Source organism: Erpetoichthys calabaricus, chromosome 10 (assembly GCF_900747795.2).
Source record: "Erpetoichthys calabaricus chromosome 10, fErpCal1.3, whole genome shotgun sequence".
NCBI lineage: Eukaryota > Metazoa > Chordata > Cladistia > Polypteriformes > Polypteridae > Erpetoichthys > Erpetoichthys calabaricus.
Genome location: NC_041403.2, coordinates 147938986 through 147963876, shown reverse-complemented (window position 1 = coordinate 147963876; position 24891 = coordinate 147938986). Strand labels below are relative to the sequence as shown.

Sequence of the window (24891 nt, the reverse complement as noted above, 5' to 3'; positions counted from 1 at the left end):
ACTGCTTGTAAAAGTGTCGAAACTATAACGACAAAAATGCTATTATACTAGTGAGTGGGCAAAATAAAGTTTATATTTTAAAAGGGCATCTATCTATCTATCTATCTATCTATCTGTCTGTCTGTCTGTCTGTCTGTCTGTCTGTCTGTCTGTCTGTCTGTCTGTCTGTCTGTCTGTCTGTCTGTCTGTCTGACCGTCCGTCCGTCCGTCCGTCCGTCCGCCCGTCAATCGATCGATTTCCATCTAAATGGAAAGTGGAAAAAAAACTTGACGGGTGACTGGACTGGTAATAGAATGTTGTCCTTTACGGGTTTACGTCTACTCGTCGCAGCTATTCGTCAGTTTTTGGAGATTTCTAACCCTAAAATTATGCCTAAGCCGGTGAGCACTCTGGTTTAATATTGGCCTTAAATCGATTGTTTAAATATAAATGTATTGTAAAAGTAAGGACAATGTTTTTGAGGCATTTGACCTTCAGATCCAGCCAGGCCGTCGTTATTATTATTATTATTATTATTATTATTATTATTATTATTATTAAGCACCACCATCTGATATCACTTTCAAACTCATTAACATGTTAAACAATAATTTCCTCTGCACCACGATATATATGGACAAAACAATACTCTAAATACAATTTTTTACTTTACCTGTTAAAAATTTAATACCGGATTTCATAGTATGATTTACTTTTCAAAGTACAAATCTTTACGGTGAATTCGAAATAAAACCCTTTAAAGTTAGATTAAGAAATGGCATTGGTCTAACGTTAATTCGGTTCTTGGCATACATTTAAATGAAAGCACTATGCAGTTTGACTGGCTTCTTTTTATTTTGCAATTTCTAGAAATATGCACCTGTGTTTAAAAGTTGTTAGCAATGTCTCTGTTTCAGTAAAGACATTAAAAAGTCTACGAATAACGATCTCTCAATAAACTTAACATTTTCGTGAGAAGTCCATCTCAATAAACGTTAGATTTGTTTCTCTACGTTTCTAGGTTTGGTTTAATAGGCTAAATGTAAACACATGATATTCGTATAAATTTAATTGTAGAGACTGAATATTTTATAGGCTTCCTTAATAAAACGAAAATGCGTTAAAACTCAGAATAATATTCAGTCTTCTTGGGAAACACCACGCTGTATTCGTTTCTCTCAGGTACGCTTCTGCTGTAGATCACTGTGCAGCTTCAAGGCGGTTTCAGCTCGTGATCATGGTGATGCGTAAACATATTAAGACAACGGAATCATTCAGTTACGTGTGGGATTCAAAAACTGTTAAACAATTAAGGCATTCGTTTGTTTACCTGGTGAAAAGGGGCTCTAAATGCTTCAAGTATGCAGGTAAAGGCAATGTGAAGGACCGCGTCCACAACCTCAGCAATACGCGCACACACAAATCCAGCGCGCGCACTCCTCGTTCATCAAGAGCGCGACTGGCTGTCACAGAAGGTGGAATGTTTCATCCTCACGAGCTTCTCTATTGGTCCTGCACAGGAATTAATTCGCGTGTGTCCCCGTGACACAATAGGCGCTGATAATAAAAAGACCAAGGACAGGCAGTCGTGTTCAAAAGAAAAGCGCTTTGCGGAGGGGTCTTTAAGTCTCAGCATGTGCACATAGACTCAACCTGAGCGAAGCCGCCAGTCTATCTCACCAGATCTTCATTACTCGCCTTTGTTGCTGGAGCGACGCATCCAAACCCGACTTAACATTTCTCATTTAAAAAGGTAAACGATATTTTAAAATTTCATTGCGAATACTGACTAAAAATTCAATGTTTCGTAGGTAAGGGAATATAAAATCTAAAAACATTGCATGGTTTGTTTTATTACCAACACTGAAAGTCAATTTTTGTCTGACTTGTTTGTAATGTGTTTTCATGAGTTTATTCAAGGAGTGAAAAACTTCAACGTAGTGTTCTGTATTAACTGCCCGTAGTTTGTCTATTTTTATAAAGATATTTTTTAAGATGTTTTGGCTGAACAGCACCATTTAAGCAGACTCAAGTAGTGCACCGATTCATGACTACCATCATTACTGTTATTATACAACCTGCCATTTCCCATTCCGCATGTCTAGTTCAGGGTCTGGAGTCTATATCGGCACCATTAGCGCAGTTGGAATCAACCCTGGATGATGCGTCAGTCCTTCTCAGGACATTATTATTATTATTATTATTATTATTACATTGTTGCTGTTATTGACTTAAAATGGCTTTGAGAAACCGTAATAATACTAGTGATAATGTTGATTATTATTGGTGGCGCATTTGCCAGCACGGCAGCCTAACTAATTCTGACTTAAACCATTCCTTTTTTCCTTCTCCCCACATTCTCATAGACTTGCGAATCAAAATTGGCCCGCTGTGTCCGTCTGTGTTCCTACGTGATAGACTGGAGCCCTGTTCAGCGCTGTTTCCTGCCTTGCGCACAGTTCAGCAGGGGAAGGCTCCTCCTCTACCCCCTTTGAGCTTACATTATTATTATTATTATTATTATTATTATTAGTAGTAGTAGTAGTAGTAGTAGTAGTAGTAGTAGAATTTCCTTTATGCAATTAAAATATTTTATAATGCAGCTGTTTTGTATTATCCAACAGCGCGCAAATAAAATTTCCCATAAGCATCCGGCGGGGGTTGAGATGCTTTACACTTTTTACAGTACATATTATTAAAACACACTTTAAAACTGTAATTTCATGCCTGAAACAAGCATCACAGAATGAAGCCCACAGTCGTTACTACGCATTATGAATTCGTGAATTTTCGCTAATTGGTTATATTCGCCTCTGCAGATGATAACATTGACCTACGGCCGCCTGTTACCATCACTACAGATAAGCTGTTTGGCATGCAGATAAACTCTTAAGCAGCAGACATTTTTTTTTCTTTTTATCTTAATAAAATTGGCAGATACATTAGTTACTTTTCTTATTGTTCTTCTGTCTACTAAATCAACCGAGTCATTTGGATAGATAGATAGATCTGGATAGATATGAAAGGCACATATGGTAATGGTCAAATAGATCAGTGGTTCTCAAGTTCTGTCTTGGACTCCAGTGTTAATTAAGTAAGCTGTTGTTTTCAAGTTGGTTTGCTTGTTTTTGTATCGATCTAGGAATTGGACTGTTAGGAGGACTGGCGATGCTAAACTGGCACCTGTTGTTTGCGGGCTTATTACCCTGTTGAGGGCTGGCGCCCTGTGCGGGGATTGTTCCTACTTTGTGCCCACGACCCTGCTCTGGATGAGTGGGTTTAGGAAATGGTTGGTAGTTCCGTATTCCATTATTTACTGATAAGCACACATGCGCGTAACACTAAAGTAGCTCGTGAGCAGTCAGCTTGGCTTACTCTGTTGTGTCTGTTGTGCTGGTCATCAGTTGTCAGATTTCAGGTACGATTTAGAGAGTAAACGTCTCATATGAAGCGAATTAAGAGAAAATGGCACCGTTAACTTTCTACAGAGATGTCAAAAACACAGATATTCCTTAAATATAAAAATAAGAAACTGTTCTGAATGAAAAAATAATGGAAGGCATAAAAAAGGACATGGCTGATTAAAAAGTAACATCAATTTAAGGGGGGGGGGGGTCTAAGGACTAAGCTTGAGAATCAACAGAATAGATAGATAGATAGATAGATAGATAGATAGATAGATAGATAGATAGATAGATAGATATGAAAGGCACTATATGATAGATAGATAGATAGATAGATAGATAGATAGATAGATAGATAGATAGATAGATAGATAGATAGATAGATAGATAGATAGATAGATAGATAGATAGATAGATAGTGCTGGAAGTTAATTACAGTGAATCAAAACCGGTTCCCCATAACCACCACACAACGCTTATCTCATACCAACAATCGATTACGTTTGCTAATGTCTCTTGCTGCCCTTTTCCTAGAATGGGATGCTACCTTCTGAGTTGATTCAGAAAATTTGCTCTAAAAGGGAGCGGCAATTCAGTCGTGGCCCCCTCAATTGGGACATTAGGACGGGTTCAATCCTGCAGAACTTACCTAAACCTTTTTTCGAAAAAAAATAATCATAGTCGGCAGAGTTTATTTCCCAGCGCAGTTTGACCAAAGAGAGTCTCTCAAGAAATATTGTATATAAATATATATGTTTGCATCCGGGCGGCGCGGTGGCGCAGTGGTAAGCGCTGCGATTTCTCAACAAGGAGATCGCTGTACTTCTTGTGTGGAGTTTGCATGTTCTCTGCGAGTTCCCATGTGTTTCCTACCACCATCCAAAGACGTGTGTGGTAAGTAGATTGGCGTATTAAATTGTCCTCTTGTCTGAGTGTCTTCACCCGGCAGATGAACTAGCGCCCTGTTCAGGGACTGTTTTTGTCTTACGTGCGATGCCTGTTGGGATAGACAACCCATCCTATTCGGGATAAGCGGCTTTGGACGATGAATGAATGAACGGACATTTTTTTTTATTTATCCGTCACAATACCCAGGCTAAACAATGAAGTCACCCAATAAAACAGCGTTTCTCCGATTCAGTCCCATAAGGATTAGCAGCCAGTTTCACAATCATCAACTTATTGACCTTTATTTTCGCGTTCTGCGTTCAGTCAAGCGAAGTGCTTGTTTGCTTTAGTAAGAATTTTGGAAATTCCTTTATTTTAGTGTGCTCAACTCTTTTACAATTTTCCTATTCGTTCCTTCTTTACTATGGCGTTTGCTTGCTTACTTTTATTCTAACTGTGGTAATTAACCACAAGTAGAGAAGAAATGACAGCGAAGAACGTTGGACTGAAGCTACCTGTTAGTGCGATGGCCGCGCCAGCAGGCTCGCTAGTCAGAACAAAAGGGTTTAACTCGCCAGAATGCAAGGGAATACCCAATGTAAATGATGTTGAACATCTTCGAAAACAAGATAAAACAACACAATACTATCCCCATGTAATTATATATATATATATATATATATATATATATATATATAAACATATGGTGCATACTCCTAAATTTTAAAGAAACCCAGTTTTGAATTGACACCGATCCATGGAAACCCCGGAAATGACAGCTGCTTAATTAAACCCAGATAGTGTTTGGCAGGGGTGGGCCCAGATCTTAATTTTTGAGCTACCTCATAAAAAGTCGTTTATTAGGTGCAGTTATCGCAAATTTTGTATTCCGATTCTCCGTAAGTAATTGACTTGTTCACTCTTACTAATAAAGCTGCCAGAGCGGTTCAAAACGGAACTATTTGGGGTCCCAAAAGAACCATCCACGTAACGATCATTTGCTTATTTGAATCCGGATCAGTCTCCATAAATAACCATACACTGATGATTGCAGATTCGTGAAATATCATTGGATTCGTGATTTTAAAATGACTCTCGCTGCATAGAATCTCACGGACTAAGCTCGAGTTTACTTGATCTGCTGTAGTCTACCATGCATTAAAGATTTCAGTTTTGTCTGCAGATTAGGAATGTTTTTGAAGAAAAAAAAATTAATATAAAAAGAACCCTTCCCAGAATTAAATGTTTCTTTATCAAGAAATGGTTTTACGAAGAACCTAGTAAATGCCATTTCAAGAGTCCAGGGTCGGTATGGTGCCTTGCGTCCAACACTGCCAGGTCCCAGCGATCTTGAAACGGAAAGGCAGGCTTGACAGACGGTGGTGGATGGACGGTTGGCTGTTTAGAAGACCTAATCATTACTTCCCTTAAAAGGCAGGACGATAAAAAGAAAAGCGGTCTAAGCTCTGAGGCGGAGGTCGAGTATTGGCGGAATGCCTGCTTGCGATTACAGTTTGAATGTTTTAGCTCGTTGCAGAGAAATGAAATGTTGGATGAACTGCAGAACAGTAAACTAAAGCAGCGCACGACGGAATGAAAACGTACAGAAAGACAAGATTGGGAAGTGCTACAAGACATTCTGAGCTATTAATGTCGTAAATTCGACCACGATATAATATAATAACGGCACAATTTTTCACAGGATCTTCGTGGGTTTAGCGAACCCCGCAAACACACAAGCTCGACTTGTCTTATATAAGCAGATAATGAACCCAAACGAGCTAAACACGAGGAGTCGGCTTTTATTGTTTGGACAAAATTAAATAATATAAATACGCAAATGAATAAAAAGTACTCTGAAATATGGCAATAAATAAATAAATGACATGTGTCAATAAATATATTTTGTTGCTCTTTATGTATTTAAATGTGTATTTTGTTTTCGTTTGTTTACTTCAGTGAAACCGCACGCAAGATGAAATAAGCCGTGAAATAAATAAACTGTCATTTCAGTCGTCACAGCTGAGAGGGTGGGCTCTAACAAGTTCTGTTGTTTGATTGGTGAATCGTCCGCAGAGTAGATATATGACTGCCTTACTTGGGAAGCCTGTGCCTTACGCGCATGCTCAAACTCCGTGGCTGTACGCGTCGGATAAGAGTACAAGAAAAACAGTTGCTCAGAATTACTGGGTCAAAGAGTACATGAAGAAATTAAGAACTCACTATTACGAGTTTGCATCTGAAGTGTCTGCTTTAAATGTGGTATTTGATGACCGAAGGTTTACGTAACATCACTGACAATTCACCAATCCAAAAGAGCACTCGCTAGAGCCCACCCTCTCAACTTTGAGGTCTAGGTCAGCATTTCTACCCCCAGTGCCAGTGCTAGGTTATTGTGCACCCTAGGCAGAGCTTATTAGTATGCCAACTGACTGTTTGGTAGCTAACCCACGTGGCTGGGTCAAGAAACCCCCCCAATGGTCTGTACCCTAGGTGAATGCCTAATTCGCCTTAATGGTGCCGCTGGCCCTGTCTACCCCACCAGTTTGACAGTGAAGATTAAGGTTAGTGGTTAGTGTGGTTTGCATGTAGTATACAGTGGTGGATCTTCAATTAAATGAATGATGATTATTCCTCAGGGCCCCTAATCCTGAAAGGGCCCCAGAAATAACTTTAATTTTCATCCCCCCTAACTTGAAAACTAGAAGGCATAGGACACTTTTATTCACACCAGTGACTTTGACATGTGAGATAATCCAGCACAGCAACATTAATCAAAATCTGAGATATAATGGTTAAATTTAGAAAAAAATTGTGGTGATCTGTCGTGGAGCAACCCCATTGAAGAATATAATCATGGTAACCCAGACCTCTGCTGATTGAGAAGGGGGCCCAATTACAGTTTAAGCTTCAGGGCCCCAAAAATGCAGGTCCGCCAATGGTAGTACACGGTTAAAATTAGGGGTAATTTGAGCTTGGGGGTTAGTGTTGTGAGGGATAGGGATTAGTGTGGTTAGCATGTTGTTCAAACAGTTAAGATTAGGGTCAGCTTAAAGTTAGAGGTTAGAGTGGTTAGGGTGTAACATACAGAGGAGCAGTGATGTCGTTTGTGTTGTGATACTGTGGTGACGTGTAGTGCTGTGGCTCTGCGACTGGACGCTTCTCTGCAAGTCACTGACATAAATAAATGAGGGAATGATTAAATATTTAAAGAAACAAGCAACAGAAATATATTTCATGTCACATTGAATTATCTATACTCTCATTTCATACGGTTATTATCTATCGTCACATTTGACTTTTAATTTTAATATGTAGGTAAGCATTTATTTAATTTTCTAAAAAAAAAACATCCATCCATAATATTTAAAATGTAGAATTCAATTTAAATGGATGAAACACAAAATTAAATGTGGTGGTCTTTAATTAAGATGTCTGTGAGTGCCCCCCTGTGATGGACTGGCATCCCGTCGGGGTGGACTCTCCACAGTATTGGTAGAGAAGCTCAGACTACCTGCGATGGGGTGGTGTTATTGATAAGAAATATGGGGAAAAGTAGATGAGTTGGACGAGTGTATTATTTCCACAGTAATATGCACATGCCTAATTAAACGTGAATTAATAATAATAATAATACTTTTATTATTATTATTATTATTAGGGGGGCAAGCCCCCTGGTGCCTTTGGCACCCAATCCCCCCTGGCACGTAAATAAAAATATTGGTGTTATGAATAGATTTTTTTTTTAATAGTTTGTTCCTGTGAAAGAATGTTTACTCAATCAAAAATTAAAACCACGAATTTCTTGATATTAAAAACCACGACATTCTTGATATTTAAGTTTATAATTTAAAAACAGAATAAGAATCTGAAAATGTAACAGCATCACATTAAAGTTTGATAAATTCTGAAAAGAAAGATACCAAACATATATATGTAAGTTTTAAAATAAGCCCAATTTAAAGCGTGACAAAAAACGTGACATAAAAAGTGTCACATAAAATCATTGCATTTTTAGGCTTAGGATTTTATATATATAGACTAGATTTATAATAATAATAATAATAATAATAATAATTGTATTTACATAGTGTCCTGAATTAACTTCAAGTTAATTATCCCATATGTGTTGTATATTTTACATTCACGTGTTCTACTATTGCAATAAAAAAAATGTATTATTCAGTTATCTAATTAAATCTTCTTTGACATTTGAGTGATGACATTGCTTCCTTTAAATGGTCGTCTTTGCTTTTGCATTTGCTTCGTGTCTTAGTTCTTAATCAGCTTCATTAAAAACAGTTAAAGCATATCCTCCAGTTCATTTATCGTGCACTAGCCCTTAAATCAGAAGCACCGGTGCTAGAAACGGGCACAATAAGAAGCATTTTCACATTTCAACCCACCTTATTGTGGCCTTTAAGCGCTTTCTAAAATGGCATAACGATTACGGCCTTACCTTTCTGTTTTTGAATATTTAAAGTATGGCGGTAAAGTGCATGTAGTCCAACAATTAGCCTTACAACATCCTTGCTGTTTTCTGGTTTATCCCACCCTGCAATGGAGTGAATGGGTTTAGGAGGTGACACAGATTAATGAGTGTTTATTCTTTCGACTGGTATCACTGTCCTGTGTGACAGACTGGTCTTCCATCCAAGGGCTGGTTCCTGTCATGCTTTCAATGTTGTCAGAATAGACCCTAAGGTCCTGAATTGATTAAATGATTTTAGAGAATGTTATGCCATATACATACAGTAAATTGTAAGCCTGAAGGGCTGTACGTAACTCTCAGGTAGCCCTAGAGATCCTGCCGGCACTGCCGCTCAGCTCTCACCCGCATGCAAGACAGGAACTCTACTAAACATAATACAAAAAGGCATTTCCAGAATTGACCATTTCATTCAGCCTTTTCATCCAGGGTTTCCAATTCATTAGAAAAATTAAATAAAAAATTCATCCATCCATTATCCAACCCGCTGAATCCGAACACAGGGTCACGGGGGTCTGCTGGAGCCAATCCCAGCCAACACAGGGCACAAGGCAGGAACCAGTCCTGGGCAGGGTGCCAAACCACCGCAGTAAATAAAAAATTAAAAAGGATAATCCAGTTGTCCTTTAGCTGGCACTTCCCTATACCTATAACAAGGATTTTTTTGTAAAGAACTCACCAGACCTGGTTAAAGGTGTTCTGCAAGAATCAGGCCAAATCCCATAGATGAGATTTTTCTATCTTCTCTTAAACTGAGGGAAAGTTTCCATGGAATACAGTGACTATTTAAACTTTCTTTCTGCTGTTACTTTCTTGACTGCTGAAGTTGCTTAAAAAGTACATGCTATCAATATATGTGAGAGTTGCTTCTGAAATTAAATAAAGAGGGAGAATGGTACGAGTGAAGAAATTAGGTTTGAATTTGAAGCCACTTCACGCTCACTTTCTGTTTATCTCTTTCTCTCATATATCTATACACTATATAGACATACAGTTTATATATACACACACACACACATATATAGTGTGTTATAATATTAAAAATTATAATATTATTTTTAATATAATATTAAAAAAAATTTGGCGACGAGACGTGACTTTTTCAGGGAGACACTTTCACGTCCCGCGAGACAAGACTTTGTGCCAGGAGATTTAACCCCTTAACCGCCCTCTGCCGGATATATCCGGCATTGTAGCTTTATTGCTGACGCCTTACTGACGGAATTATCCGGCACATTTGCCTGTGGTTATGTGAATGCCTGGCGCGTAGTACAACTGACAGTTTGGCGTGGGTATTATTACTACGTTGTATTTCGACAACTCTGCGCTTGTATTGGCCGATCACGTGATGTGATTCGAAAGTGAAAGCTGTGAATATGGCAAAACGTAAACTGACTTCAAGTGAGGTTTTGCAGGCGATTTTGGACAATAATTCTGATCATGATTGTAGCAGTTCTGAAGAAGATTTTAGCGACAATGATGATCATCACCGTGCGCTGCATGATACTGTGAATGAAGACGCATCGGATGATTGCGATGAGTGGGTGTATCCCCAGCATCTCAACTGGACTGCTGCCCGAGGTGAACTACCTTTTCTGCATCCGTTTGAGGCAACGTGTGGCTTTACTGTTGATGTAAACAATTACACTGCTGAGCAGTTTTATGAGCTGTTTGTGTCACCTGATTTGATCAGACATTTTGCTCATCAGACAAATCTGTATGCAGCACAGTTTTTTGAGAAAAATCCCAATTTACCTCCACATTCCCGTGTTCGTGCTTGGGTAGACACTGATGAAAACGAAATGAAAAAATTCATTGGGATTTTGATGTTGATGGGAATAATCAGAAAACCAGATATTGAGATGTACTGGTCTACAGATCCTATGTATGCAACACCTATTTTTGCAGCTATCATAACACGTAACCGATTCTCTTTGCTGCTGAAATTCTTTCATTTGAATGACAACAGAAATGAGCCAGATAAGAAAGATCCAAACCGCGACCGCTTGTTCAAGCTACGTCCTTTGACTGACCATTTATTTGAAGCATTTCAGTTGCCCTACATGCCAGGACCGTCAGTTACAGTTGATGAAAGTTTATTGTTGTGGAAGCCTGAGAAAAGGTACATTTTGTGTTTTATTATGTGTTTGCCCATTTCTAGAACTTCCACAACATTTAGTGGTCAATACTGCTTGAATAAATGTAAAAAATGTAAAAAAAATGTAAAAAAGTAAAAAAACGAAAATTGTTCAGATTTCGTCTGGCGTGGGGAATATTTAGGGAGTTGGCGGTTAAAGGGTTAACCACGCCCAGGCCGGAAATGAAAGACAAAGAGTAGAACGTCATAAAGAATTCAAAAATGTTGGTGTGGTACACATGCAGAGCAGGTTAGAGATAACAAAAGTACTAAAATTCAAAAGACTCAAAAAAATGTTAGTAAAGATTGCATTAGCGCAAACAAACGGAAATTATTACTCAGTGAAATAATGGAACAGCGAAAAGAGATTGAATATATTGTTTCGGATTTAAACTTTAAGTTGGAGACTTGTAGATCATCTAATTCATGTTGCCATCAGGGAAAAGTAGTGTTTCTTCCCAATGAAGAGGCGTATCCGCGAGAATTAAAAGATTTGTTGTTTGGTGAAAGTGAAATCCACATACATAAGCAGCAGAGACACGACATGGCTGGCATGTAGCGCAGGCTGGAGGGGTTGGCAAGAGAAGCAAGCAGCCCCCTAGTATATATATATATATATATATATATATATATATATATATATATATATATATATATATATATATATAATAAACATCTCAAAACCTCAAACATCAATTCAGAAGTCCAAAATCACAAAAAACACAGGCTTTAATGACAAAAAAAAATCAATATGTGATACAAGGGAACAATAAAATACGACCAAAACATAAAATAATAAATAATCTTACAATGCTGTGATTGCAGCCATTCCTCAACCCTCTATGAATGGTTCACACGTCTACTAATCAGTGGACAATTTGCATATCACTGATCAACTGGCCCTTTGTCAATGGTGCTAGTCTCTGTGATTAAGCAAAGGTACTGTTTATAAGGTTGGGGAAACCTGCAGTCAATTGAGACTGAGGAAGAGACTTGGATAAGTCTTGAAATATTTCTCCCACTTAAAAACTTTGTCCAAATGAACAGAATCAAATTTCTAGGATAAAATAATAAACATTGGGCATAACTAAACAATAATAACCCCTGACTCCTCGGTTAACAAATTTCCACTGCTCATCTTCTGCTATTTGGGTCACCTTCCTCCCAACATCCAGCTGAACTCTTCTCACCAGATGTCTCCCAACTCCAAGCTCTCTGAGCAAAGGAAGAAAGGCCCTTTTTATATTATGTCCCAACTACCTTCTGGATACCCTGCTGTCAGCATTTACAGGGATCTGACTCTGATGTTATATGGGTAGAACTCCCCCTAGTGGCACTAGAGATTCCTGCATGGTAGCCCCAATGCAGAGGTGTACTAGAGAAAGTTAGGTTGGTGGTCCTCCCCTGTATGCCTTTTAGGCCACAACACATCACCCCCTAGCGAACTGGGGAAACTCAAACCCTGTAATAAGACTTATTATTATGACTTCCAGGATCTTGAAAGACATCCAGCTGGTCAATAAGGGTACTGCTATCCAGATTAACTTCTCTCTCCCTGCTTCTCTCTTTTTATATATATATATATATAGCCCTGTGGTGTATTTCTTGCCTTGCGCCCTGTGTTGGCTGGGATTGGCTCCAGCAGACCCCTGTGACCCTGTAGTTAGGATATAGCAGGTTGGATAATGGATGGATGGATATATATATATATAGATATATATATATATATATACTAGTTGTAACCTGTGACTCTGCCCACATAGTAGTGAAACTGGACAAACTTTAGAAATCAATAAGCAAAAAGGTATCGCTAGCTAAGCAGAGACAAGGTACACTCCAAAACACAGAGGCAGACTGATTCCCCACTCCTGACATCACACGTCCCCCTCAGTTTTTGTTCAATTTTATTCTTGAATAAAAGCACATTTGTTTTATTGATTTGTTAGAGACTCAAATCAAATGTATGTTTTTATTATATAATACTAACAATAATAGCAGCCCACCACTCAAAGCTCTAAATGCATGAAGGGCCTGGGCTCAAACCAGCAACTTCTTAATTACAACACAGCAGTTCTTACCCCTGTACCAGTGAAGCAGACATCTGTGAGACCTTCACGTTTCCACTGTGAAAGATGCAAACACACATCTGCATGTAAACGTCTTTACTTCGTATTGATTGATATTTGGGCTTCAGTTTTCACACATTGACAGCAACATGTACATTGAACAATTTCTTTTTTCTTCGGTTTTATTCTTGATTAAAAGCGCACTTGTTTTGTTACAGGGCAGCACGATGGCGCAGTGGTAGCGCTGCTGCCTCACAGTTAGGAGACCTGGGTTTGCTTCCCGGGTCCTCCCTCCGTGGAGTTTGCATGTTCTCCCCCGTGTCTGTGTGGGTTTCCTCCCACAGTCCAAAGATATGCAGGTTAGGTGCATTGGCGATCCTAAATTGTCCCTAGTGTGTGCTTGGTGTGTGTGTTTGTGTGTGTACCCTGTGGTAGTCTGGCACTCTACCTGGTGTTTATTCCTGCCTTGCGCCCTGTGTTGGCTGGGGTTGGCTCCAGCAGACCCCCGTGACCCTGTGTTAGGATAAAGCAGGTTGGACAATGACTGACTGTTTTGTTATACTTTTTGTGAAAGCGTTTATTTGATATTTGGACTTCAGTCTTCACACATTATACACTTCACATCAACATTTTGTCCTTATCACTATAACATATGAAAACATTTTCTGTTTTAGTTATGTGTTCAACATTTCTTGCCTCACAAGAAATGACATTCTACATTTACACAGATCGTTGTAGACACGGAACACCCATGAAATGTTTGTATTTCAAATAACAATATATCATTTTCCTACACGATTCCAGACACCTCACTCCCAAATTTCAACTGTGATAATATTGTGTCTGCCTCGGCGGGGATGGCATAGCAGACTGCCTGCCTTCGGCCGATTGACACTTTGCAAAAATAAAGGCGCTTTATCAGTGTGCAATTAACGCAGTGATGACGAGGTGCAAGTAAAATGAAGGTGGCCTGGCACTACAGATATTTTGACAGGTTTCAGGGATTCTAGTGTTAACTACAATGAGATTTAGGGAGAGTGCATTGTTTCAGATTTTAACTCTGAAATTAATTACATTTTTTTCAGGCCCAAAATCTGGTAAAATGCATTGTCCTGAATTTCAGCAAAGTGAATTCTTTTAGAATTTTTCAGTTTGATTAATTTTTCATCAAATCTATGTCTCATAAGAAAAGGACTGCAATAGGCAAAGTTTCTTTTGCTGTCATAGATGGGTGGGATAGTTCTGCCCTACTACTTTCCCAGGTGACATCTGGTTCTCCTGGGAAGTAATTTACTGAAATACAAATAAACGTGTACTTGTTTCAATAATTTTAAAACCTCCATCAAGAAATGACACTCCAAAATAAAACAAGTACATTGTTTGGCTATTTAATTTGAATAACATTGATGTGGACACAAACAGTTTCATGGTCTGAGCTTCTCATCTGCACCACCAGTAGGTAGCTGGGCCCACGCAGCAGCAAACTTCTCATGATGTTGAATTGTCACACTGAGGCCAGCCGTGCTCTCAGTCTTTGAGAATTTTGATGATGACTCTTTTCTGCCTTGTCTACTATTCGATTTGAGTGTCTTGCTCTTATTTGGTGCCTTACTCTTACAGTATTTCACTGGGCAACAAAGGCCCCTTCTTCAGGCAAGGTGTAATACAAAAATTGGAGTTCCCTGTGTTTATATAGACACCAGGACAAGTAGCAACATTGGAAAACCTTTAAGTGAGACATCATAAATGTTATAAATTAATAGACCTTTTCAGGCTAAGATTCATTACCAATGACTAGTCAAGATCTGTGGATAAGATAAGAGGTCTGTTATTTTTTTTACATTTAAGATGTCTCACCTAAAGGTTTTCCAATGTTGTATCTGTCCTGGTATCCAAATAAACACAAGGAACTCCAGTTTTTGTATTACATTTTGCCTGAAGAAGGGGCCTGAGTTGCCTCAAAAGCTTAGCATATTGTAATCTTGTTTAGTTAGCCAATGAAAGGTGTCATTTTACTTGACTTCTCAATACATTCATAATGGCTAACATGGTACAACACCCTAGTTTCACTGGGCAAGAGATGTTTTTACTCCTTGAAACATATTTGATGATCGTGATAGACAAATTCAAACTGAACACAGATATTGGATGTATCACATATGAATGTGAAGAAACATAACACAAATTTATCATGAATTTAGTGTGTTTAATCACTTAATGATTCTGACAAATTGCATTGGTTCAGTTGAGCTAAAAATGTTTTGCTGCTGATTTTTGTTTGTACTCCTCATCTGAGGCTCCTCGTTTCAATGTCCACCAAAAGTCAGTCAGCATTGATGGATTCCACTTGTCCTGACAACCGCTTTTCGATCAATGCCATGTCTTGAATCATTCCCAATGTTTGTTACTGACTGCACCAAGATTAGACAAGATAAACTTTATTAATCCCATACGGAAATTCATTAGCAGAGAAGAAGTTCAAGTGTGAATACAGAAAACGAATCTCTACTGACATGTTGCACTTGCTGGTTTTGTATGCTTGAAGCATGTTGTCAATCAGCTGAAAGCAGTTTAGTGTTCTGTAGCTTCCAGGAAAATTCTCAGAAAACATCCTTGACTGCCTTCCATGGGATTTCCTCCAGCCCCACTAGCATGTCTTGAAACTGCTTGCTGTTGATAGCACATTTGATTGGTGGACCAACAGAAATGCCTTCCTTAATCTTGTCATCAGTTATTCATGGAAACATCTGTCTCAGATATCGAAATCCCTCACCTTTATTGTTCATCGCTGATTGTTCACTCCCATGACATTTTTCATCAGTTATATTAAGAGGATGCAAAAATATGTTTTGTCGTGTCAACAAGTGGTTTAAGTGTCAGACTCTTCTGCTCTGGGACCAAATGCTTATGGAGCGGCAGTTTCTTTTTAATGTAATGAGTCTCCTTAGCACAACTGTCCTACTCACAGTACTTGGTATATCTGAACAGCTTTCCTAGAAACCTTCAGATCACCACAGACTGTTGTAGTCTTTGTGCTGTATACATATTCTTATAATTGGTGAACAAATCACAAAAATAGTCGACTGGAATAAAGAGTAAAAAATAGGAAAATTTAAAGGTTGTTTTTTGTGATCAGCAGGCCAAAATCCTTAAGATGCACCCAGAAGTGTTCAGGGAGCAGTGTTATTTGGACTTCCAAGATGGTGGTCTGGCATGTCTGATTCTCGGGTGCAGTAATGTATTCCTTTGACATCATTATTGCAGTTCTTAAGGTTTCATTTCAAATTGTTTTCATAAAAATCAGATTATTTTCACCCTTAATAAGAAAAAGTGTAAGAAACAGACATACAAGAGAGACATAACAAAACAAATTATACTTGCTGATATTTAATGGGGTAAATTTATATTTAAAAATGGTTTCCATCTAATTGTGAGAAACTGAGTTGTATTGATAATGGTGATGATGCTAGGTGTCCTTTTGTGTTTCAGCCCTGTGGTCTTCAAGGAGCATGGAGTGGCATCTTTTTGTGTTACTTTTCAGTCTGGGTTTACCATCATCCACTCAGGCAGACTGCTCAGCCCAGTGTCTGACATGTTCTCAACAGGCACAGAATGAAGAGTCTCAGATTAACACTCTGGTAAGAATCCTTTCTTTATAATTTCATGGTTTGCAGTTATGCTTTATGGTGCACTTAACAAAGACAGGAAATTGACTAACGAGTGAACACCATTCAGTCCATGAAGCTTGTTTCTTTAGCTAATAACTTAGCTGTCCTGATATGTCATTCAGATTTTTCTTGAAGTTGTCAAGGTTTCTTTTTCAGCAGTTTGTAGCTCTTTTTGTGAACAACTGCTTCCTGGTTTCAGTCCTAAATGCACTTAAAAGTGGCCATGCGGAGTTTTGACAGCTCAAGGGGTTGGGTTGTCCAGTGTGTGCAAATCCATCATTATTTTCTGTGTGAAAAAAAGTTCAATATTTACTATGAAACAACTCCATTCTGTGCCCCATGTATTTTTGCTGTCGTTGTTCATATATTACATTTTATTTTCCCCAAGTTTCGTAAGTTTACTGTGAATAAAACATTAAACATCACACCACAATTTCTTGTTCATTCTGCATAATCTTAGACTAAACAATAGGTGTTAAGTGCTATTCATTGTTAATGTGTAAAAACATTTTAAAATAAAATAAAGCTTGTTCTTTAAAGTTTCTAATACTTTCAATAAATGCAACTGTAAGTGAGATAAAAAAAGGAACATACAACTATTTCAATAATTTAAAAATGTATATTTTAATTAAAAACGTAAACATAAAATACTAGGAGATCAAGTATTTAACAATCAGCACATGTGCAGTAAAAGCAGAAGGAACTATTAAGGAAAATATGAAGAATCATGTGGCCAAAACAGGTATATGAGTAAGTGATCAGTATGAGCTTAGACGGTAGATCATGTTTCATGGACTTCTATAAGTATTGTATAGCCAAGTGCAATAATGCCCTGGTTAACGAATGCTGTAAAAATGAGCCCCTTTACAATGAAATCAGCATAAAATGCACTATAGCGCATATGCAAGTTCAAGTTTTTGTCTTCTATGCACAGAAACACAAAACAATTATTTGTCATTGATATTGTACATACTGTAGAAAGTGAAGACATTTCAAGTAAGTGTTTAGGTACTTCATGATTACAGTAGTTAACACTTTCATAAAGTAACAAATAGAATTTGCCTATTTTGTGATAAAAAAGTGAAGCAATATTTTTAGAATGATGCCTCTGCTGTGAAATGATAGCAACCATGAAATTCCACATCCTTGAGTCACAGAAACCCTAAATAGACTGATGCTTTGTAATTATTCACAAAAAAATTATAAAAACTATTGATTATTGATCATAACGGGACAGCAGCAGTGGCATTGGAGGCAACAGATATGTATTAATAGATTTTTTTTTAATTGATCATCTACAGTAACTCCAATAATAAAGCTTCTTTTAACACGCATATACACTGTTTACTGGGGAACCATTGTAGGGTGTAAAGAGTGATACCTTAGGAACCCTCAAAGCTGACTCATGTCATCTTGGCATCCTCTTCGTTCTCTCTTCCGTCACTACCTCCAGCAGGTCCAGGGAACTTCCCATAACTGACACTTCTAAATTAGCTTGTGGATTTGCTGGGCTGCTTTTGAAGTAACTATCCATCCATCCATTTTCCAACCCGCTGAATCCGAACACAGGGTCACGGGGGTCTGCTGGAGACAATCCCAGCCAACACAGGGCACAAGGCAGGAACCAATCCCAACCGACCGCAGGACACACACAAACACACCCACACACCAAGCACACACTAGGGCCAATTTAGAATCGCCAATCCACCTAACCTGCATGTCTTTGGACTGTGGAGGAAACCGGAGCGCCCGGAGGAAACCCACGCAGACACGGGGAGAACATGCAAACTCCACGCAGGGAGGACCCGGGAAGTGAACCCAGGTCCCCAGGTCTCCCATCTGCGAGGCAGCAGCGCTACCCACTGCGCCACCGTGCCGCCCTTGAAGTAACTATGTTATCATTTATAAAGTCTTTCCAATGACGTCTCTTTTACGTTAAATAATATCTGGGTTACCCAGAAATAATGGCAGCCATAAAAAAGAAAAGATGGTGCTACAATACAATCTTAAAAATATTTAACTTTTTCAATTTGCCATTAAACTAAACACATTAAATTCCAAATCCTTTGTTGTGAATTTAATGCATCCACTTTATTAAATAAAGTATCATTGCATTGTATAAGGAGTGGTACCTTAGAAAACTTCAAATTGGACTTGATATAATTTTGGAGGAAAACGGTGAATAGGATTGGTGAGCTTTAATCACCTGTTTTCATCAAAATTTCTCTAATATTCAATTAAGGTCAAGATGCAGAAATTGAAGTGAAACATTTTGTCATCCTCAAATAATTTTATCGTACTCTGAGAAAAAAAAATATTTTAGAAGGTAACTTCCTTAAATAACAACTGCTGAAAACAAATGCCCAGCACATATACAGAAGTACAGCATATATTGCCGAGTGAGTATAGGGTGTCACTTTTCCTGTACATTTCTGCATTATATTCTCGTCATTTAATTTTAAATACAATTGAACTGTACCATTTACATCTTCTCTTCGTGCCCATTTTGCATTTTCTCCAGGAACTCATATTTTTATCCCAACATTCCAAAAAAAGACAGTTAAGCTAACTGGCGACTCTAAACTTGTTCTGGTGTATCAGTTTTGACTGCCAGTAAATATGTGTTGGAATTACAAGACTCGAGGGATGAATAAATGAGTTGTAAAATAATGACTTTGCTGCGACAGCATTTTGAAAGCATGTGTATATGAATGAGAAGCTGTTCATAATGGTTTTGAATTAAATAAGCACGACTTCTGTTCTTTCAGGTCTGCACATTAGAGTGTGAAGGTTCTTTACCTTCAACAACTGAATTTGAGAAATGCCAAGAAGCTCTACAGATGTATCCTGTCGGATTGTTGGGGACAAACTATAAAAGTGACCTTGAGGCAATCAGGCCTGACAAGATTGACAAGCATGCAGAAATATCTCTTAACAATTTGGTGAAACGTTATGGAGGGTTCATCAAGAAAGTCGATAAGAACAAGATATTTAGCAGTTCTCCTGCACGAGAAAATTCCAGCCTTAAGGGTGGACTTGCTAAGAAATATGGAACTATATTTAGGAAGTTTGGAGAAAGAGACCTCCAGGATGTGACCCAAGACACAGTTCAAGGAGATGGCTCTTTGGAAAATGAGGAACTGGTCTATCACGATGACACTGGTGCACTAAATGAGGTTAAGCGCTATGGTGGCTTCTTAAGGAAATTCAGGCCCAAGAGAAGCTTTGATTATGAAGAAGACAACAGCCAAGAGGAGCTACAAAAAAGATATGGAGGATTCATGCGAAGAGTGAGACCAAAACTCAAGTGGGACAACCAGAAAAGATATGGTGGATTTTTAAGACGTCATTTTAAAATCTCTGTTCGATCAGATGAAGAGCCCAGCTCGTACTCTGATGAAGTGCTTGAACTATAAATTATTCAAGGTTAAAAGGTAAATGACTTGAAAGACTTCTAATACAGATCCACTGGCATTTCCCAGTTTGCTTGTCTTTTTATGTTTAAGGAGAGCGGATAAGGGGGTTAAATTAAACAAAATGTCTTCAGAGGTGAAAGAGGGTGGAAGAGTGGTGACATTTTCAATGTATCTGTGTTAATCCTATGTTTGCAAAAAATATAAATTATACAAAAGAAAAAAAAGATGCTTGTTTCATAACAATAAACTGCAAGTACTTTTAAGTGTCCATGCTGCAATTCACTGAGTTTTGAGTGTTCTTTTGGCTAATTAGAAATGGTTGCATTGCAAAAATAAAAATAAATCCATGCTCTTAATCATCATATACAAATAAATGGATCAGCGAAATCATTAAGTACAATGACGATTAAGATATATTTTTATGAAAGAAGTCTTGGTTTACTGTGGTGGGTTGGCACCCTGCCCGGGATTGGTTCCCTGCCTTGTGCCCTGTGTTGGCTGGGATTGGCTCCAGCAGACCCCCGTGACCCTGTGTTCGGATTCAGCGGGTCGGAAAATGGATGGATGGAAGTCTTGGTTTATTATCCCTGTCAAGTGTCTGCGTGTAATTTGCATGTTCTCCCCATTTTTGCATGTCTTTTCTATGGTTCCATATAATGTCCTCAAAGGGTGTTAATTTAACCTGACATGAGTAAATGCAATGGGCCCCTATGAGGCGTTGACCCCTATCTGTATGCTACAGTACAAGGTATTCCATAACATTTTGGAGGAACCCACCCATAGTGGTCTTCCATTCCAAGGCCTTGAATGCTACAAGTGCTGCCAAGGCTCCAGGAAAAGAATGTGAAAAGCAAAGATTTAGCAAACATCATCACAGTTATTGTCAGAAAAATAGAAAATTGAATGTGTTGCACAATTTCAGTCTATTTACTGAAAGTACACTAAGTCAAATAAACAGATAAGAAAATCAACAGAAAGCACTTCTCCTATTATATTTAAAATACAGAGGATTCAGCAAGTATTTAGACCCTTTCACTATTTCCACATCTTTTTATGTTCCAGCGTTATGCTAAAGTCATTTTAACTCACTTTATCAAGCAACGCACAATACCCCAAAATGACAAAGCTAAAACAGAATTTTAGGATTTTTTTGCACATTTTTCTTTGCACCCTTCCCCACCACCATTACCTATCATCTATGAGTGATGAGCGAAAGCTTTAGATTCATCAAAAATGCTGATCTCTGATTTTCGACGGATCTCAACATTTTAGGGTCCTCTGATACTGAAAACAACAATATCTTAATGATGGGTGTGTGTCTGTCTGTGTGTCACAGTTTCTTGAGGACGGTCTAGAACACTGGTGTCAAACTCCAGTCCTGGAGGGCCGCAGTGCCTGAAGGTTTTCATTCTAGCCATCTTCTTCATTAGTGACCAGTTTTTTCTGTTAATTAACTTCTTTTGCCTTAGTTTTAAATAAGTTGATTCAGGGCCCTTGTTTGTCTCTTCTTCCTTAATTAGCAGCCAAACAATAACGAGACACAAAACGAGCAGCCACATGACCAGCTCACCTGTGCCCATCACACAATATCTGAAAATAAAGAAAGGTGATGGTCTTGGTAAGGGTGATCTCTCAGGTCACCAAAACATCTTGATGGTGTTCTTAGAAAAAAAACAGAAAATCAACAGTTTTGGAAATGTCTGCTGTGGCAGAATGAGAGCAGCAACAAGTCATAGAATTAAATAACAGGTTTAATTAACAGCAAGGATCAGCTTCTCATTAAGAAAGGGATTGGGGTGAAATTGGTTGGAGTTTGAACTTCCAGTTTAGCTGGTCATCTGTTGGCTTGTTTCACATCTCATTTCTGTTTGGCTGCCATTTAATGAAGAAAGGAATAAATTCAGGGGACTTAATCCTTAAAAACAGGGCTATTGAAATGAAGGTAAAAGAAATTAATTAGTAGTCACTGGTTAGGAAAAAGTTTAGAATGAAAACCTGCAGCCACTGCGGCCATCCAGGCTCGGAGTTGAACACCCATGATCTAGAACTAACACGGGTGGACGGGAAAAATACCAAACTCGAAATGTATTAGTTTTTGAGCCAAATCTTGCAAGAGAAGATGGCACTCTAGAGGAACCCTCAAATACCGTACTTCTGCACTTAATTATGAATTCTTCTCATCAATTGCTATCACAATGACCCATTTTATGATCAGAAAGATCAGCATCAGAGCGGTAAATGATTACTGAAATGTTATAGAATAGTTTGAGTAACTTTTCAGGTAAACCTACTGATGCTAACATCCGAATTTAAAAAAAAAAAAACTGAAATATCATATTGATACAAAAATTCAAACCTTTTGCTATGACACTTGAAGTTTGGCTCATGTACATCTCATTCTATTGCTCATCGCTGAGATGTTTCTATACCCTCTTTGGATTCCACTTGTGTTCAATTCAATTTATTGCACATAATTTAGGAAAGGTACACACCCGACTATAGAAAGTCCTACATCTGATAATGTGTATCAGAGCAAAAACCAAGCCATGAAGTTGAAGGAATTGCCTGCAGAGCCTAGAGACAGAATTGTGTCTGGGCACACATCTGGGGAAAATCCCTGTGGCATTGAAGGTTCCCAAGATCAAAGTGGTCTCCATAATCCTTAAATGGAAGTTCGAAACAACCATGACTGTTATTAGAGCCGGGCCACCTGACCAAACTGAGTGATTGTGCAGAAGGGCTTTGAGCAAGAACCTGATGGTTGCAATGGCTGAGATCCTGGGGAACTGTGTAAAGATGGGAGAAACGTCTGGGCTTTATGATGGAGTGGCCAGACAATATGTGAAAGCCTGTAAATTTGCAAGAAAGGTATCTGAAGGACCCTCAGACTGTGAGAAACAAGATTTTCTGGTCTGATGAAACCAATGTTGAAATGTTTGGCCTCAATTCTATATGTTAAGTCAGAGAAAAAACAGGCACCACTCATCACCTGTGCAATATCATTTCAGTGGTGAACCAAGGCAGTGTTACCATCATGCTGTGGGTTTATTTGTCAGCAGCAGGAACTAGTAGACTAGTCAGGGTTAAGGGAAAGCTGAAGAGTACAGAGACATCTTTAATAAAAACTTGTGCATGGCACTGTGGACCTCAGATGGGACCGAAAGGTTCACTTTACAAAAGGACAATGACAATAAACACAAAGCAATGACAACACAGGAGAGGTTTTGGAACAGCTCTGGGAATTTCTATAGTGGCCTAGCCAGAGTGTGGACTTGATCCCAGTTGAACATCTCTGCGAGACCTGAAAAAAGCCGTCCACCAGTACCAACCATCCAACTTGACAGAGCTTGAGAGGATCTGCAGAGAAAAATGGCAGAAAATCCCCAATATCCAGGGGTGTGAAGATCGTCACTTCAGACCCAGGAAGACTCAAATCTGTATTCGCTGCCAAAGGGGATTCAACGAACTGTTAAGTAAAGGCTCTGAATATTTGTGTCAACTTAATTTTTCAGTTTATTATTCTTATTAAATTTTCCAAAATTTAGAAAATCCTGTTTTTGCTTTGTCATCCTGGCTTATTGGGGGTTGCTTGATAAGGAAAAAGATTAATTTAAATGATGTAAACACAAGGCTGCAACTTAGCAAAATGTGAATCTACTGGTATATCTACTGCATCTAAGTTTTAATGTGTCCTTCAGAAACACAAATACTGAACACCGCTGACGTTGTTCCTGGCATGGCACCGGTGCTGTAACTGTTCAATAGGCGCCACGCACTAAGTCTCGCACATTGTGTTCACAGCAGGATGTCACAGGAAGAGTTACGTACCGTGCATAAGAAGCACAACCCCCTTCATTCACTTCACTTAGCATAATTAAAATGGGAAAATCAATATTCCACATATTCATCTTTTCCAGCCTTAATAAATCACTTGTCACAAATAACAATGAAAATTGAAGGGCTGGCTTGGGATTCTTATAATGTGTAGCATATGCTGTAAACCTTTAGTCTCTGCTCGCAGATTTTCTTTTACTTTCACCTTTCATTTACTCTTTATTCAAATCAGTCATTCCTTGAAAAATGAATTCCGGATTTTATTGAAGCCATGATCAGTTCTTCTGCTACTGTATAAATAAAGTACACTGACATAAAAAAAATCTCTATTCCATCAAATAGCTCAAGTTTATATGGGCATGTAACATTCAGAAATGCTGTGGTTGGTACGAATGTCTGAAAGCTCTTACAAGAACCATAGGAACACAGAAATAGTATGTTATAATAAATATAAAGTAATTAAAATAGTGGATTATGTACATATCATATAATGGGTATTTCTACCTTAGTTTTTCATTAATACCCTAAAAAATATAAAGCCTGATTGATCAATTAGCTGATGACATAGAAGTTATGCACTGAAGTGTTTTATTTACTTTGTTCAAGTATATATTTTTTGATTTGATATACTTTATTAATCCTTCAGGGGAAATTGTCTTTTCACATGACCTTTGGAGGTCAGAGCATAGGGTCAGCCATCTCACAGCACCCCTAGAGCAACTTTCAGGTTAAGGGCCTTGCTCAAGGCCCCAACGGAGTAGGATCCCTTCAGGCAGTAATAATAATAATAATTAATTACATTTATATAGCGCTTTTCTCAGTACTCAAAGCGCTATCCACACAGGGAGGAACCGGGAAGCAAACCCACAATCTTCCATAGTCTCCTTACTGCAAAGCAGCAGCACTACCACTGCGCCACCTGTAAGGGATTTGAGCCGGCAACCTTCCAGAGATCCCAGCCTTGTCAGTATATTTTATAATTTATTTTCACTAAAGCATAAAAGGCACC

General features: G+C 38.4%; 1 protein-coding gene across 1 annotated transcript; it reads left to right on the top strand.

The window, feature by feature from the left end:
- Nucleotides 1-1442: 1442 nt before the first annotated feature.
- pdyn (prodynorphin) lies at nucleotides 1443-20326 on the top strand. Its single transcript, XM_028810631.2, has 3 exons — nucleotides 1443-1733; nucleotides 16454-16602; nucleotides 19401-20326. Exons 2-3 carry the CDS (start codon nucleotides 16474-16476, stop codon nucleotides 20046-20048), a joined length of 777 nt encoding a protein of 258 aa, XP_028666464.1. The 5' UTR covers nucleotides 1443-1733; nucleotides 16454-16473; the 3' UTR covers nucleotides 20049-20326.
- Nucleotides 20327-24891: the final 4565 nt, after the last annotated feature.